We start from the raw sequence: 17,019 nt of genomic DNA, 5'->3' as shown, positions 1-17,019 counted from the left end.
CTGCTGCTCCATATCTTGTGTGGGAGACTCCCCTCGTCAGTTTTGATATTTGATATTACTAGTTCACAAGCTGATTCTCACAGTTTGGTGAATGCATTTGTTTTAGGAGTATGCAGAATACATTTCAGCTTTAGGAGTACAGGATATGAAATTCAGGTTTGAAGTAATCTGTAGGAGACTTTGGACCAGCAGAGAGCTGGGAAAAGTTGATTTAAAACAGAGTATTACATCTCTGTACAATCTTGCATTGTTTTATTGTTATTTTTAGAATTAGTTTGAAAGGGTGCTACTAAGATTGCAGTTATAGCTACATAGACAGCTTAGACCAACCCCAAATTCTTAAACTTCTATCCATACTCTTGGAAGAACTTAGGGCAGGTCACAAGAATCCTGCTGTATGCATGTAAATAGGAACCAGGTAACACATCCTGAGCTCAAACTGGGAGAGTGTTCCCTTAATCAGACTACGTTAATGTGGAAAGTGATCCTGACGCCAAAACTTACTTAAGCAATCCTTTTTTTTGAGAATCAGCATGGTGACCAAAGACTTGTTTAGCCCAGGATCTGTTTCTGACAGTAAACAAAAAAAGAATGTCTACCTTACCTTCTAGCTTTTGTGTGGTTCTAGAGATCTGCTAATTCCATCAGGTCTGTTTTGTCTCCAGCTTTACATGTGAAACTAATTACCTCTCACTGGTGAATTTAAGCTGGAATCTAAAACTGCAGTAGTTGTATTCCTTCTCATTCCCCTCTTCACAGGCCTGAGAGGTGCCTGATGACAAAAGTCACCCCAGACATTTTTGTCTCTTAGGACAAATGAATAATTTGCTGCCTATAAATTTTCCAGAGAGTCTGCTGATAGTGTGCTTATACCTGTGTATCTTCAAGAACTTGGAACGAAGCAGTAATTAAGCTGCCTGATAGACTTGGAGCCTTTTTCTTTTTGGTGGGAAGATTGGTTCTTCTTGTTGACAAAGACACAGTTTATTGGTCCAAGTTGGTATAGCAATGTGGTAACCAAACAGAAATTTTTGCTCAAACAAGAAAAATATGGACAAATATATTCTTCTCCAATTTTTACAAATTTTCAGCATCCAAGATCCCTTTTAGAAATGCCAGAGCTGGAGGAGAGGTCAGACAAAATGTCTGGCCTCCAGGCTGGTGGTATGAATTTCAGTATCTGCCAGTGCTAGGAGAGGATCATGCAGTGGGTTTTGCTGTTGAGTTGGGGGTGTTGCCTTACATCTCACCTTCTGTTTTTTCCCTTTGCAGACTTTGTGTGCATTGATCCGGGGTGTCCATCAGAAGAATAAATCCACTTCTGGGTTTGACATCATCAACATGCTTGTGGGTTTTGACAAGGCAGAGCTGTGTATGAAGGTGAGGCCCTGGCAATGCAGAGAAGCAGTTTGCACAGCAGCTGTGTTGCAAGGGCAGTGAGTGTACATGGGTGTGTCTACCAGGCAGCAGCTTTTGGGGGAAATATTTGAGCCACTTACTAAAAATAGTTGTACCTGCCAGTAGTACAGACATTTGGGGTCCCTGGGTTGGTTAGTAATATAATAAAGCACGTTCTTTTTCTTTAGTTCCACACTGTGTAGTCACTGTTAAAGCCAGAAAAGGCTGTCACAGGTGATCACCACCTAATATTGAACCTCACATCTTTTTCTTTATCTGAGTGTCATACCCTGTGTTCTCATCACTCCATCAGCACATGTACTGTTTTAAACCTACTTGATGCTCTTCATTGTAAAGATGTTAAGTTTGGGAAATGACAAAGTAACCAGTGATAAAGCTGAATTCTTGTTGCATCTTTCATCTCTCTACAAGAGTAGCAATTTTTCTTCTCTATACAACCTGTAGTATATTTGGGGAAAACATTAAGTAGTAGTTTGCCTATCAGATTTTTAACCATAAGCTATGTATGTATTGTTAATTGGAGCTGTGCTGCTGCATCTGGAGAAAACTCATGGAAAATGATAATGGTGTTCTACCAGTAGTCATTAAGCTGTAGTTAACACAAATAGTGTTGAGAAGCAGTAGTATGAATATGGCCTGGGTAGCAGTAGTAATGGCTCAGTTATTGATTCTGGAATAACATGGATTTATATTGGTGCTCTGCTACTTGAATCTTCCAGAAGGCTTTATATAAAAAACATTTCAAGTAACTTAAGATACTACTTTTAAATAATGTGACTGTTGTTCTTTAGAATCTGATGGAGAGCTTGGATTCCCTCCTCTGTGCAGAAGGTTCTGAAAGCCTCAAAAGCTTGTGTCTGAAGCTACTTCTCTGCTTGGTGACAGTAAGTAATTAACAGCTGTATAATGACTTAAGGGCTTATATGAGCCACATCTGAGGGATGGAGCTGTTTCAAAACTTGAGCAGAATGCTGCAGAGTGAAGCTTAAGAAGGAGAAAGAAATGGTGAATGAGAGCCAGTGTCAGTCCAGAATATGCATGATGGCTCCAACCATGATGCCAGTGCAGACTAGCAGACACTTTTCATCCTGTTAGATAGGTGCCAACTGGGGCTGAAGGGGGAGAGGCAGGAGGAAGTATCAGTTGGATTCACAGGTGTGGGTTTTTTAAAGGAAAAAGGTACTTAAGAAGTCTCAGATAAATGGAAAGAAAGGGAGAAGGGTGGAGGCAAGACAAAAGGTGTGGAATAGACCAGAGTGGTGAGGATGTGAAGAATGAGGAAGTTGTAATAAATTGCCACTCATCAGCTTTTGGAGATGGTCAACTGTGAATTATTTTGACTGTGATAAGAGATAATTGAGAGTGGTGGAGCTCTTCATTGCCCTCTTCATGATGGGAAGCTTTTCAGTGAATCATGTGCCCTGTTTTTCATTCTCTGCCTCCTTCGTGGAGCCTGCAACAGCTGATGGCTGTTGTCACTCATGCAGCTGTGTAAAATACCAACGTGTGGAGGAGTGGGGGAGCTCTTGGTCCGTGGGTGGTGCTTCTTGGCAGAGAGAGGGCTGGCAGGCAGGACAGATTTCTTTTGCTTCATGTCTAGCTCTATTGCTAGTCACACCTTGACTTGCTAAGTGTGAGATTCTGGATAAATGTGTCCATCTGGAAGCAGAACTCTCCTGTTCCCAATGTGTGCCAGAGGCAGCTACAGCATTGGGGGAAGTTTTGGATGAGCTTTTAAAACTTGTGTTTGTACTTAGGTGACAGATAACATTAGCCAGAATACCATCCTGGAGTATGTGATGATTAACAGCATATTTGAAGCTATTTTACAGGTAAGGGTTCTTCCTTCTACTGTGGGGACTCTTCCATAGTGAGAGCTTTCAGTAATGTGTTTGCTTTTTCAGCTTTTTCAATGCAATGTAGTTCACTGGTACTGTTGTTGCATCCATTCACAGCTCAGTCATACATATATTTTGTAATGTTCTCTCCCTTTACTCTAGTCTGCTGTTTTTAGTCACTACTGACTATTTAAAGAATTTTCACTTGAGACATTTCTGCACAGTTAGAATCTGAACAGATTTCTGGGCTAATTTCACGCAGAATTTCTTTACTGCAGAAACTGTTTTTCAAAAGGTAGTGTGGATATATTTTTTTCTGCTCTTGGATAAATTATATTTTTTTCAGTGAAACTGAGCCTTGGAGAAACCCAGAACACTTGTACAGTTCATAATGAGATACTATACAATGCTGTTGTGAAATATATTTGCCCTTTATGCCCTCAAAGCCTATGTGCATCCTGTCTGTGATAAATGAGCTTCTCTGTGTGCAGAACTTCCTTGAGGCACTGACACTCCCTTCACCCAAATATCGTCTTTCAGATAGGACAAAATTTGCTCTTACACATGCATTTCATGGCTGTGCTCTGAGTCACTGCAAGCTTCCTGCAGGAGGCCTGACAGAGCAGTGTGGTTGTTTATTCCAGATCCTGTCCAGCCCTCTCAGTCGCAGGGAACACGGGTATGATGCTGTTGTCCTTCTGGCCTTGCTGGTCAACTACAGAAAGTATGAGGTAGGTGTAGAAACATCACTTCTCTCTACTTTATTCATTTAGAGTGGCCTCTGGGTTATGAAGGCAGCACACAGTGCAGTTTTTAGCAGTGCACACTGTAGCATCAGGGCATCAGCATGGAGCAGGAGAAGCTTTGCAAGGCAGCCCTGTTATGCTCCCTGTGTCTGTCTCTGATGTATGTGTACAATCAAATGTGTATGGTACTCCTACAGCTCCTTCTGTGCCAGCACGAAGGAAACTACCTAGGGAATTTGCATTTCCTTTGTGGAGATAGTCTGAGGAAGGTCCTTTGGAAGAGTTGCTGTTGTGCCAAATCACATGTCTGCCTCTGTGTGTGTGTGAGTCTGTGGTTATACATAATCTCCAAAGTAAAATGAGCTGTCAGTCATCCTGGGCTTCAGACTGAATTTGTGATTCAGGACCTGACTAGCTGACTGAAAGAGCACAGATCCCCAGAAGAGATGGTGAAGCTGTGACCAAAGAATGAACTGAAACATCACAGGTAGTAGTTCCAAGAGAAGTCTCTCTCTCTCTCTTTTTGATGGATTCCTCTTTGAGGAACTTTATTCATCGTCCTTTTTATGTTTATGGTATATTCCCATTTTTTTTTTCCTGTTATTCATCAGCTTGAAAAAAGCATTTCAGATGTCAGAACAACACCTTATGTTGGCTTTTCTTTGTATGAGGCATGATACTTTAATGATCAGGGTTTTTTTTTTTCATAAATAGGAATATCTAATATACTTCATTAGGCAGCAAATAGGAAAGTTCTGGAATAACCTGCCCTTCAACAGAATTACTAGGAGGGAGCAGGCTTCAAAACCTACCTGGTTTTATAATAGATCTTGTTCTGAATTATGAATAGACCTAGAGAATATGCAAGGACAGGAACTACACTTGCTGTCAAAGTAATGCCTGTCAATTGCTCATTCCTCTCAATGATGTCAGAATCATGAATTGCAGATTCTCTTCAGCATTCTGTGCTGTGGTAGCATGGAACAGGAGCATGGAGCCTGATTTCAGTATATGGCTGTGAGGGAAAACTGTTGGGAATTATCTGTAAGTCGGGTTGCTTATGAGGGTGGAATGGGAAGACCAGAGGTGTCATTGCGACATTCAGACAAACGGTGGAGAGCTGTGCAATGCCATCCCTGAGGCAGGGATCCCTGGGACTGCAGTTTATGTCCTTAGTCAGGTAGAGTGCTGTGAGTGCAGGAGGCTTGTCCTTGGCTTTCTGGGTAGTATTGAGCTGGGGTCAAGTGCTTTGGAGAACACTCTGAGGCATCTTGAAACTGGGCACTCTGAAGGAAGTTGTGCTGATGTTTGAAAAGTGCAATCCATACAATCCAACTGAAGCAGACGTGTAGCAAGGGGAACTTCAGCTCAAGCAGCTCCTCTGGCAAGGCTGAAAGTCACTCCCAGGAGGGTTTTATGTGACAGCTGCCCAACACTGCCCTTGGTAGCAGTGCTACAAGCCAAGCCTCCAGTAATGCAGCCATAATCTTTGTCCTTGAGGAGTAGCTGCTTTCATTTGCTGTTCTTTGGCCCTTAGGGTCAGTATGGTGGTTGTCAGTCAATTGTAGCACACTTTCATGCCTCAGGTGCTTTGGAGTTCTCTTTTTAGTTAACTGTGGTGCAGCTGAAAGGTTCTCTTTTGGTCTGAACTCCATTGGTTGTGTTCCCAGCTGTTTAAGAAAATCTAATAAGGCTCAAAATTCATTAGCTGACTGATTTTGTGTCTGTTTTTAGCATAAATACCAGTGTGTCTTACATTAGGATGTTCTTTTGTGTTTTTGGGATGTGAATTTTGTAATCTCTCGAATTCCTTGGAGAGTATCTCTCCATGTTGTCACTATCCATGTTGATGAGATCTTGGCTTGCTAATTGACTTCTGTTCTAGGGATTTCCATCTCTTTACTTGGAACCTTTAAAGGGATGCCCCTGATTGAGATCCTAATAGTTTTCAGAAGTTGTTCCAACTATATACTTATCCAAGCCTTCAGCTATATTTTCTTTTTTTTTTTTTTTTTAATACTAGTCCTTATTTTAGAGAAAATACTTTTGCATTCATACTGTGAGAAAGAAAATGCTGTGAGAAAAAGTATTTATTTGATCACTTTCCCAGTGTTTTAAGGGATGGCTCATAGGATAGCAAGTTAAAATCAAGTGGTGACTTTTGAATACATACTCATTGATAACATCTAGGCAGAAGTTTGTTTGCATCATGTTCAACCTGCTAGAATTACCTTGTCTTTTGTTAGAGCTGAAAGAAATCAGTTAAAATGTGGGGGTTTCCCTTTGTGTGCTTGTCTGACAGCATATAGTGTATCCAACAGCCCTTTGTGTCCAGTTTTGTGCACTTGCCTCTCCTTGGTATAGACAACTACAGGTGCTCAAAGTCACAGCTTTGGAGAATCAGAAGGTTCATGTGTTTTTCTTTTTTTTTTTTTCCCAAAGATCTTGCATAACTCATTTTTTTTTAATTCTTTAACAAAAAAGTAATTATTCAAGCTCCAATTCCCTACAAAATGACCTGCCTGCAGATGAGACTTTTCTTCTGTGTCTTGATTCAAAATCAACTTTTTTAGTTTTGCACTGACACCCAAAAACCAGGAAAAATGTGCATTGCTAATCTGAAATGCTTTGGAAATTATTAGCATTTGTCTTTATAGATGAAGCCTGTGTGCTTTCTTCAGCTAAATTCAAGGCATTTATATTCTCTAGAGACTTGCAGCTCTTAGTGGTGCAAACAAAGTGTTGCTCTCTAACCCAGCAGCAGATGAGTCCAGAATGTTGTCCTGCCTTCCTGGGGGCTGTTTTTAGGAATCTGTGCAGGGTGCTGCAGAAGGGAGATAGCAGAGCACTAATGCTGCATCCAGTCTCACTGCCTGTTCCTGCTGCAAAACTGTGTGTGTGTCACAGATAACAGGCTTGCAGGATGGCTGCTCCACTTTCCAGACTGACAGATGAGCTGGTGGAGGGACAGAAACTCCCTCCTCAATAAAATCAGGAGACTGCCTGGCTGAGCCAATAAGGGGAACATGTCCCTGGCCTAGTGGTCTTAGCATGTGCTGTGACTCTGCTTATTTATGTGTATTCTGTTTTATGGGACAGGACAGAGATTCTTCCCAGGTGGTTGTGTAAACTTGGAAACACAGTATTGTTTTTCTTCCCCTAAAGGCTGAATTTAAAACCATTTTTCTTTCTTCTTTTTTGCCCCACCTTGAGCAGTCAGTGAATCCCTACATTGTGAAGCTGTCCATTGTGGATGATGAGGCCACACTCAATGTGAGTACTTGGCTTGATTCCTCTGTGCTGCTGGAGATGCTCTTTGACATGAGGTGTAGGCTAATGGATGCCAGCATGGTGTATGGTGGAAATCAGGTCTCAGAACAGTGCTGCTCTAAGGAGCAGCAGTGCAGTGGTTTGTTCAGCCCTGTGTTCTTGCAATAGGTTAGGCAGCTCATGATTTGGTCAGTTTGATCACCAGTTAAATGGTAATTAAAAGCTAGGTAGCAAGGAACATGCTAAAGTTGATCTATTATGCAGTCATGAACTATCTGTACACTGTTTGCTGTCATGTGCCAAAGAGGCACAGGATGATTTATGCCAAAGGGAATCTCATTTCAGGTGCTGTGTCACTTGATTTTACCAGTCCACAAGTCAATTCTTGTAACTCAGTAGAAGCTCGTAACTGAGTGAAAAGTCCTGCAGTATATTTTGGGTTGTAGCTACAGTCTGAGTTTTGTATCCAGGCCTGGATTAAAATTGACAGCAGACTGAGTTATGTGAGTTCTGGACTTGGAAGCTGCTCTTTAGGCATGAAGTAGAAAGCAAGCTCCATGATAAATAAAGGGTGAGAATGTTAGTAGTTCTGTAATGGTGGAGGCTGTTTGCAAGAAGTCAAAGGTTATTTGTGTCTATGACTCTTTGTTTTGACTTTTTGGATGTTCTTCCTCTGACATCAACTTCTTTCTAAATTTCTTGATGCTTTCCTGAGACTTCTTGAGTGAGAGCTCTATCTGGAGGTCCAAGAAGAGTAAATGCTTTCTGTTTAACTTAGTAATTAGTAATTAACTTTCAATTTTGTTGTCTGAGTTTTTGTTATAATGTTGTATCATAGCACATCTTAATAGTTCAATCACCTTCAAGGGAAATTCTGCAGAGCATGCTAGGTTAGTGGGGGGGGCAGCATTGCAATGTGTGTTCAGTGTGTGATTTTCTCCCTTGAGATTTTAACGTGAAGTTTTTTTTAAATGCTTTTTTTTTCAGGGAATGGGACTTGTAATTGCCCAGGCTTTATCGGAATATAACAGGTAAAACCAAATTGTGTCTTGTTTTTCAATACATGATAGTTACTGTACATTTTCACAAACTTTATTTTCTTTTTGTGTTCAAGCACTTGTTTATCACCTGACAGCCTTGATGCACCTGGAGAGGCAGGGAATAATGTTATTTTTTGAGGTACTTTGCTTCAGTTGATGCAGTCATTGCAAGTCTCAGTGCATCTGTACCAGCTGGGCTAATGTGCTTCAGGAGAGATCTTACTGTAGGGGAAGATATCCATTGTCTGTTTTTACTGTCATGGGTTTTACCTCTGTATGAACTCTGTGTAAAATCTTAGTCACAAGTGAAAAGATAATAATTTCCTGACAACTTCTCTGTTGAAAAATTGATTTAGCTGAAACACTATCTGCAACAAACAAATGTATCCAGAGCTGTCCACATGCCAGATCAGAGATGATCTTCCAAATGGTGGAAAGCAGTAACTCCTGCTGAAGAGAGAGCCAGAAATTCAGCAAAAAGGGTAGCATATTCTTAGCCTCTACTTCATAAGTAGCAGCATAAAACATGCAAGCTTTTCTAAGAGGAAAGTGCTTCAGAAAAATTTGGAAACTTACAGCAATTTCACCTAGGAAACTCAAGATTTTTTTTGTGCAGTAGGATTCTCAAAATATCCAGAAAAATGTTTTAATTCCTTTGAAAGCCTGCTGTGATAGTTATGCAGCTGACTTGCAAAATCAGCAAATCATGTCAATGTATTTAACAGAGTAAATGATTAGAATAAAGCAGAAAAAAACTTCACCCACCCAATTTCCTTCATTCTGACAACTGTCTCAGATCATGGCCTGTTTTGCTAAGCTCATTCCTTCCCCCTTTCCCAAGAATTTAGAGTTGGTTTCTTGGTATGTTACATGTGTGTGATCAGATTCCTGTGTGACAGACAAAATAAATGGCCGTGTGAGCTTTTGCTCCCTTTGAGTGCCAGATGAAGCAGTGTAGCTTAAATTTGAGGTACCCAACCTGTTTGTTGAATTCATTTGCTCTAGGAAAGTGGGATCAGGCCATGAACCATAAAGGTCCATGTGGTTTCTGTTGGCCATTTCTACTGGTTTCTTTCTGCACCCAGTAGGGTGACCAACTCTGATTTTTTCTGTAGTGGATGAAATGAAACTGTTCAGTGGTTACTGACCCTGTGTGCTCCTATGGCTTATTACTGTTTGTCCAGTGCAGGACAAAATTTCTGAAGTCATTTGATCCCTTTCCTTCAGAGTTAGCCCTAACTGCTTGTGTCCTCTGTAACAGCACAAGCATTGTTCAAGTTTCACATCTTTCAGCAGCCTCACTCCAACTCTACCCAATTTACAAATAATTTAATACCCTTTGTCTGTTATTTTGTGAGTTCTTGAAAAAGGCTGTTGAATGTTGAACTTTCCTCCATCCTATAGTCTTGTCAAATAAGACTAACACATAGAGATTTAGGGGGAAGTAACCCTTGTTCCATTTTTAACCCTGAAACTTCATCCTTATTCCTTTTTGTTCAGGCAATACAAAGATAAAGAAGAGGAGCATCAGACTGGTTTCTTCTCAGCCCTCACTAACATGGTAAGCAAGGAAATGGTGTTTTTCCAGTCTTAGAAAGGTGCATTCATGCAAGTTCAGCAGGAGAGTGTTTCTAAAAAGTGTGAGTTTGGAGTATGAGTTCTGGAGGTAGAGATGGATTGAACAAATCAAAACTAAATACAACTGAAGTGGATGTATTCTGAGGAGTGTGTTGTCTGGCTGAGAAAGCTCTTTCAAAGGATGAGACCTCTACTCTTGTGTTGATAGCTGAAATTCTTTTCCTGCAACTTCTTTACTCTAGGTGACTTTATTTTAAAAATCACCTTATTTTAAACTTTTAATCATTTTTTAAACTTCTTAATCCTTTTAAACAGCTATGCATTTTTAAAAGCTACTTGCTGCTCTGGTGATGTGGCCTAAAATAGTGGCACATAGTCTGGAATGTCACTAGTCTTTGAGGTTCTGTTTCTTTACTGTTTTGTTTCTCTAGCATGGATGCACTTGAGCTATGGAGTAATGCTTGGATGCTGCAGTGGGCACTCTCTGCATTTTTGAAGGGGTACCCTTCAAAAACAGTTCTGAATTTCTTCCTTGTAAAGAATATCCACTGTTCCCCTTGTTCAGTTTAGCTTTGCTTTAGTCAGAGATTTCATAGTATTCTGAGATCTAACTGACAGAAAAATTTCCTGTAGGTGAGGGTAGTTCAGTGTAGACAGCTCTCTGTCAGGAGTGACTTTGGTAAAACTGCACCCACCCTGGGGCAAGCAGGTAGGAAATAATCTCCGTTGTCCTCTTAAAAAAATGGCAAACTAATCCAGGCTGGGATTCAAGATCCAGTATTTTCTTTTTTTGTTCTTTTTTGTGATTCGACAGGTGAAGCATTGGTCAGCGACAGTACAGCAAATTAAAATGTATTTTTATCCATATGTTGTCTCTTGCTGTTTAATAGCTTTCCCAAATTCCTGCTGTGCAATGCTCTCTCTTTCCATAGGTGGGCAGCATGTTCATAGCAGATGCTGATGAGAAGATCTCTGTCCAGTAAGTGCACAGATGTTATTTTATTTACACAGTGGAGTGGTTGGTGCCCTCCGTTCCCTCACGGAGCTGTTTAATGTCACAAAGCACACTAGAGGAGCGGGCTCTCCTGTCACTAAAATGGTACCACACCCTGCAAACTGTGGATTTGCCCTCCTGTGGAAGGGTACAGCAGGAGACACGGCTGAATTGCTTGTAATGAAGTCTATAAAAAAAACTCCAGTGGTTTTTATGAGGTATTTATGACATATAATAGGTGACTCAGAGGTGGCACATGAAAGCAAAAGTTTGTGCACTCTGGCCCTCACCAAAGTATTTTCTAAATTAAGGGGGCAAGTGATAAATACGAGGGATTTTAGTGTCTTTAGGACCCTATGCTCTTAAAGAAGAGGATTTCAAATGGAAAACACTGAGCAACTAGGGACATCTTCAGTGGGAAGGCAACAAAGATTGTAATTGTGCTCTAAAAATAGCTGTTTTTGTGGGTTGCTACTACTAGTACTATTATTAGTGCTACTAATAATTGGAAGAACAACTGGATTGCAAAGGCAGAGTTTTCCGTAGTTGAAAAAAAATTCTTATTTTTTCAGATAGGCCATGCTTCTGAAAAACTTGGCTCCTTGTATTCTGATCACTGACTGTGCCTTTGTCTGCATCCTTCCCACAGAACAAATGAAGCAATCCTTCTGGCCCTCTATGAAGCTGTTCACTTAAACAGGAATTTCATCACAGTTCTGGCACAAGTGAGTTTCAGTGAAATGTTTCCCCATTTCTTTGTAGTGGATGTCTTTGAAATCAGAGAGCCAGAAATGCAAATGGTGAAAAGATAGTTTCCTTTTTTTCCCCCTTATGTACTTGTCATAGGATCAGCATGAAAGAGCAGAAGCAGGCCAGGACCAGGGGAAGAATTTTTATGATATACTTCCTGCCTTGACAGTAAATGAGTAGAGTTTTGAGGTCACAGTTCATGTTGGAATGATTAATTTTTGCCACTAAACGGGAAGGGCTGCATGGAGTGCCTTCTGTGCCCTATTGATAGTCCACTTAGGGGCAGGATGGAGTGAGCAAAGCAGTTGCTGTAGCTCTCAGAACAAATCACAGTTTTGTTAAGTTAGGGTTGAGAGAAAGAGGCTGATTCAGCTCCTAAATTGGATGGATTGTCCTGTATGTGTGTGCATGGACTGTGTATTGGGTGTTCTTCACTTAGGGACCAATTGGCATGTGACAGTTGTTTCAAATACTATTTTGTCCTCAGACTTCCTTGAAGAGCCCAGCCCCTTTGGCATGGGAACCAGTTGTTGGAGCATAGCATTTGTCCTTGGGCTTTTTATGGTGCAGGAGCAGCCTTCTGAGAGGCTGCTCTGATCACAAGTCTCTGGATGCTTTTCTAAACACTGTGTGAGTTTGGGGAGGTGGTTGCTGCTGGGAGGCAGATAATGAGCCTGTCTGATGCAGTGATTGTGCTGAAAGGGTAGTCTGATGGACCCTCAGGTTCAGGCTTTTAATTTTGGTTTGTAGGTACTGCTTGTAATCTGTGAGAGGAACAACATCAACAAAACAGTGAACACCTTTCCCAGTTTGTTCAGGTCCTCAGAGTGCAGCCATAGATCTCAGGCTCAACACTTGGCATGATAGAGGAGACCTTTGGGGACTCCTGACAGTAGTGGTGATGGAAGAAGTCTGATAAGCAGATCTACAGCCTCTGAAGAAAGCTTCTGTTTCATGGGTGGTTAATTTGCTGAAGTTCCCTGCTTGTCTTTTCCCAGGTTATTCATTCCTACCACTTCTCAGAGATTTCTGCTCTTTCATTTCTGTGTAATACCAACTCAGGCCTTTCTGTGGGCAAGATACTCCTGAGGGAAGAGAGGCATTTGGCAGGGAAAAGAGCAGAGCAGAAAAAGATCAGCTAGAGATCAGCTCTTAAAAATAAAAGGATAGACTAGTTACTTGTGAAAGAAGTTGAAGCAGCCACTGATCAGTGGGTTGAATTGGAGAACTGATACTCCTGGGTGGATTGTCTGTAATCCTTCATTTTAGAGAGGGCAGGGTAGGTCATGTCATGGTGAAAAAACCTCATAAAAGCTGATGAATTCTCTTGCCTAAGCTGGTGTCCATTGCTTGGGGCTGCATGAATGGCTTCCTGCTGCTGTGTGGCACGTGGGAAGAGCAGGGATTCAGTTGTGTGGGTATCTGGAGCGTTGAGTGTGTGCTCACCAGCTGTGGGTACTTGGCTTTGCTGCTGGGTGGCACTCTTGTCTCTCAACTGCCAGTCATTGTTCTGGAGAAAGAAGGTAAGCCCCCAAAACCTGTCTAAGGAAATCTGGCTTATGGAAGACTTTCAGTGAAAAATTGTATTTTAAATGCAAGTTGGTAGCTGTAGGGATGTAAATTGTTTTTGAGTTCTAGTATGTGTGTCTGTGCTTCCTATAAAATATATGCATTTATAGTTGCTCTTAAAATGAGATATTTGAAGGCAGTGTGGAGGATATCTACTTGTGAAAAATCCTATGGAACTAACTAACATCAAATCAGCAGTTCTGTATCTTCCTTTTATTTTGAAATTGTGATGATATATTAAGGCAGATGATACATTTATGTAAAACTTGCCCTATGAAATGGACCCTTTGCTTGGCAGCCAGGCTCAAAAATAGCATGGCAGATTGCCTGCACTCCCACCAGTGTGGATGGGTCCGGAAGCCTGCAAAGAGTGAAGTCAAAGCAGTAATTAGGCAGGCAAGTATTAGCAAAGATGAAATAGGGAGAGTGACTGGCTGATGGAAGCTGAGAGGATCAATAATGATAGTATTATTTATGTTATGCACTGTTTTCCTTCAGTGTCTTTCCTGCAGGGCTTTACAGTGAGACAGGAAAGTAATAAATTGCTATTATCTTTGAATATGAACAGGTGGGGGGCAGGAGCAAGGAGAATTTGCTCTTAGAAATAGAAGTAGAAGGATCGTGGAGGAAGACTTCAAATGCACATCCTTGGGTTGTTTTAGGGGGAATTAGAAGCTATTAACATTGTAGGCTTTTGCAAATCTTCTCCCATTCTACATTAGGGAAGAGGATTTTTTCTGTCTGCTGGAGAGAGCCACCACTTTCTGATGTATTTTTGTTTTGTGGAGCAGAGAAATTGATGTACAGTTTAATTGTTAGACATCCAAGGTCAGGAACCATGGCCTGGCTCTTTGGAGAAGAGGTTGAAGTTTCTTGAGACTTCTTCAGTCATGTCTATTGTGCAAGAGCATGGAACAGTACAAGTAGTGGTCAGTGTTTCTAGTGCCTGGGGAAGCAGTTGACCTATGCATTTGTGTTTTCTCTTAGAGCCATCCTGAAATGGGCCTGATGACATCACCAACGAGCCCAGTTCCAACCACACCTGTCACTCCACTTGGAACCACCCCACCTTCTTCAGATGGTAAAAATGCAATGATATCCTGAGGAAAAAGAATTTAAAACTGTTAAATAACTAGCAAACTATTTTCTGGAGACTACAGCTAATGAGGTCTGTCTGGAGCAGATGTAACTTGGTGGTCTCTTCCTGGAGCAATATGCCTTGCTAAAAATGAGCAAGATTCTTTGACTCAAATTTATTTTTATTTTGCCTTGTGTATTGCTCAATGCAATTATGCTGATATTCCTTCTGAAAATAGTACCGCCCCAATATTTGCATGAAAGTACACCCAGCCCATTAGTTATTCTGTGTAGGCTTTTACTTATGAATATTTCTAGTGTCAGGTCCTTTGCCTGGGATTATTTCTCATTGGAACAGATTTACAGAGAATTGCTGTGGATTCCTGCTTGTCCTTAATGCACTTGTCTTCAGCTTTGAATTAATTGGGATTTGAATTCAGTCTGGGTGTGGAAGTATTCCTCCCTCTTATTGCCTTTTCTTTGATAGGCTTTGTAAAGGACTGCTTAACCTGAGATCTCTCTTCTAAATGAGATGTTATGTGTCCACATAAATATGCTTTGAAATCATCTAAAATGAAACCCTTTCATTTTAAGGTATGGATGGATATAGCCTAGTTGAAGAGAAGAAATGAAATGGCTGTTTTCATGTACTTTAATGGCATCTGGGCTGAAGAGAGTTTAATGAAGGAACAGAGTCAATTTGAATAGAGCACAGTTTGGAAATATTTCTGGGGAAAAGCAGCCTGGGTTACTCAGTTATATCAGCTATTCAGGTCATTTGATACCCTAGTTAAGGATGATCCTCCTCATGGATGAATTCTATCTGGTTGCCATGGATAACAAAAGCTTCAGATAAAGAGTCCCCTATGTCTCTGTGTGCATATAACATAAAATGTAGAGGGATGGGCATTTTGTGGGCTTCTGTTCAACGTGTTCATTGCAAATGTATCCACCCCCACACCATATTACACAACTGACAGAATTTGTGCTTACCTACATCTACAGCTTGCTTGCACTTTTTTTTTCTTTATTTTTTCATTTACCACAAGACAAACCAAAATCAAAACAAAACCTCCATCCTGCTTTCAGCAGAGGCAGTGATCTTGAGAAGTTTGAAGCTTCTTGTGGCTTGTATGGTTACTAAATTTAAGAAAAGGATCTGATCTCTATGTGCAGCAATTGCATTGGGAAGCTTGCTTTATTTTTATCTGCTGTCACCTTGTTGATCCCTACAATGTGATTTTTTTTTTTTTTTGTGGCCCTTGGCTTGGTTTAGTTTGGTGGTGCTTGAGTACTGTTGTTTTAAAGAGATGTCAGAATTTTCCTCATTTAATAAGGTCTTGCAACTCAGCTGTAAAATTTGCCTATGGCTGCCAGTTAGCAAGAGGCTTTTTGGCTTTGGAATGATAAGACTGCTTTCTCTTTACTGCACTAAAATAATGTGTAGTTGAACTGTTTACAAGTTACATTAACATGTAGAAATCCATCTGTGAATTTCAGGTGCTTTTCTTTTATGCTGTCTGGGATAAAAAAGGGGTTCATATTCTAGTTTGAAATTTCTCTGGCTGTTAACCTATAGTCTAAATTAAAACCTTGTAAAGTTTCAAAATGTGTGTTAAAAAGGTCTGTATCATTAACCAGGATAAGCAGAGATGTGTGCTTCAGAGTGATTTCTTCCTTTTTTTTTTTTGAGAAATGAGGCTTTTGCTAGAAACTGTTTATCCATAATATGTAAATCAAGTGTGCCTGTCACCATAGTTATCTAAATGTCAGTTTGCTTACTGTTGTTAAATATTCATTCACTACGTTCATTGTAACAGCTGAAGAAGGATCCACTGGGGATATAAATACATTTTTCAGACTTTTAGCTGAATCTTTGAGCTATTCATAATATTGGGAGTGAGAAAGCTTCCAGTCTCATTGCACAGACTTTGCCAACAGACATGGCACATGAGTAATGTGTCAGGAGCCCCAGGTCTTCAAGACAGAGTGGACTAAACTAAACAGTTCGTGCCTGGGAATGTGCAACCTTTATAACCTAAAATCCCCATTATGTTTTTTTATGTGATTCAAACAGTGAAGTTACACTGATCTATTTGACTTCTCGTTTCCAAGGGCTACAGTTTTGTATTGAAGGTGATTGTGTAATCCTGAATTCCATGAGAACCTCTGCTGTACTCTGGGCCTCTTGCTGCACAGTTTAAAGAATCCTGCATTTTACTCTTGGCTTGTCTCCTTCATCCTTCTGTGCCTGCTCTTGCCCGAGTTGAAGCCTGACTTGCCTCATTACAGGGTTATGAGATACAAGCCTTGAATTTTGAAAGGCATTTCATATTAAAGCAGACTTTTCTCTGAACCAAAATACAGTTGTGTACAGGATGAAATTCCCCTCAGAGCCCCCAACCTAGTCATCCAACAATCAGATGTAATTCCTCACTTCCAATCTCATGATAAATGCCCTTTTCTTTCCTATAAGTTCAGAAAAGCCTTGAGCATTCCTGAGGATGGGCAGAAAAGACATGATAAAATACTTAAAATGTGTGTACTAGTGGTCTGCAAGTCTGTTTCCAGTGCAAAAGGTGCCCTGTCTTAAGCTGTTTTTATAGCATGGGAAGAGAGAGACTTTGGTCAATCGTAATTCAAGCCATCTATGACCTCCTAAATGTGAGAATCTGTGTTTCACCCCTAGGCAGCCAGAACAGTCATGTTACTGCCATGTCAGGACAGCTGCATAGAGC

General features: G+C 40.7%; 1 protein-coding gene across 1 annotated transcript in view; it reads left to right on the top strand.

The window, feature by feature from the left end:
- ARMH3 (armadillo like helical domain containing 3) overlaps positions 1 to 17,019 on the top strand; it is a 123,403-nt gene that overhangs the window by 8,433 nt on the left and 97,951 nt on the right. The window contains exons 5-14 of the mRNA XM_054636936.2: positions 1,273 to 1,380; positions 2,211 to 2,303; positions 3,177 to 3,251; positions 3,902 to 3,988; positions 7,220 to 7,276; positions 8,261 to 8,304; positions 9,814 to 9,874; positions 10,824 to 10,870; positions 11,535 to 11,610; positions 14,192 to 14,285. Of these exons, the coding sequence (XP_054492911.1) occupies positions 1,273 to 1,380; positions 2,211 to 2,303; positions 3,177 to 3,251; positions 3,902 to 3,988; positions 7,220 to 7,276; positions 8,261 to 8,304; positions 9,814 to 9,874; positions 10,824 to 10,870; positions 11,535 to 11,610; positions 14,192 to 14,285 (742 nt within the window). The remainder of the gene's footprint in view (positions 1 to 1,272; positions 1,381 to 2,210; positions 2,304 to 3,176; positions 3,252 to 3,901; positions 3,989 to 7,219; positions 7,277 to 8,260; positions 8,305 to 9,813; positions 9,875 to 10,823; positions 10,871 to 11,534; positions 11,611 to 14,191; positions 14,286 to 17,019) is intronic.

The sequence above is a fragment of the Agelaius phoeniceus genome, chromosome 9, assembly GCF_051311805.1.
Source record: "Agelaius phoeniceus isolate bAgePho1 chromosome 9, bAgePho1.hap1, whole genome shotgun sequence".
Classification (NCBI taxonomy): domain Eukaryota; kingdom Metazoa; phylum Chordata; class Aves; order Passeriformes; family Icteridae; genus Agelaius; species Agelaius phoeniceus.
This window is presented reverse-complemented; position numbering and strand designations above follow the sequence as displayed.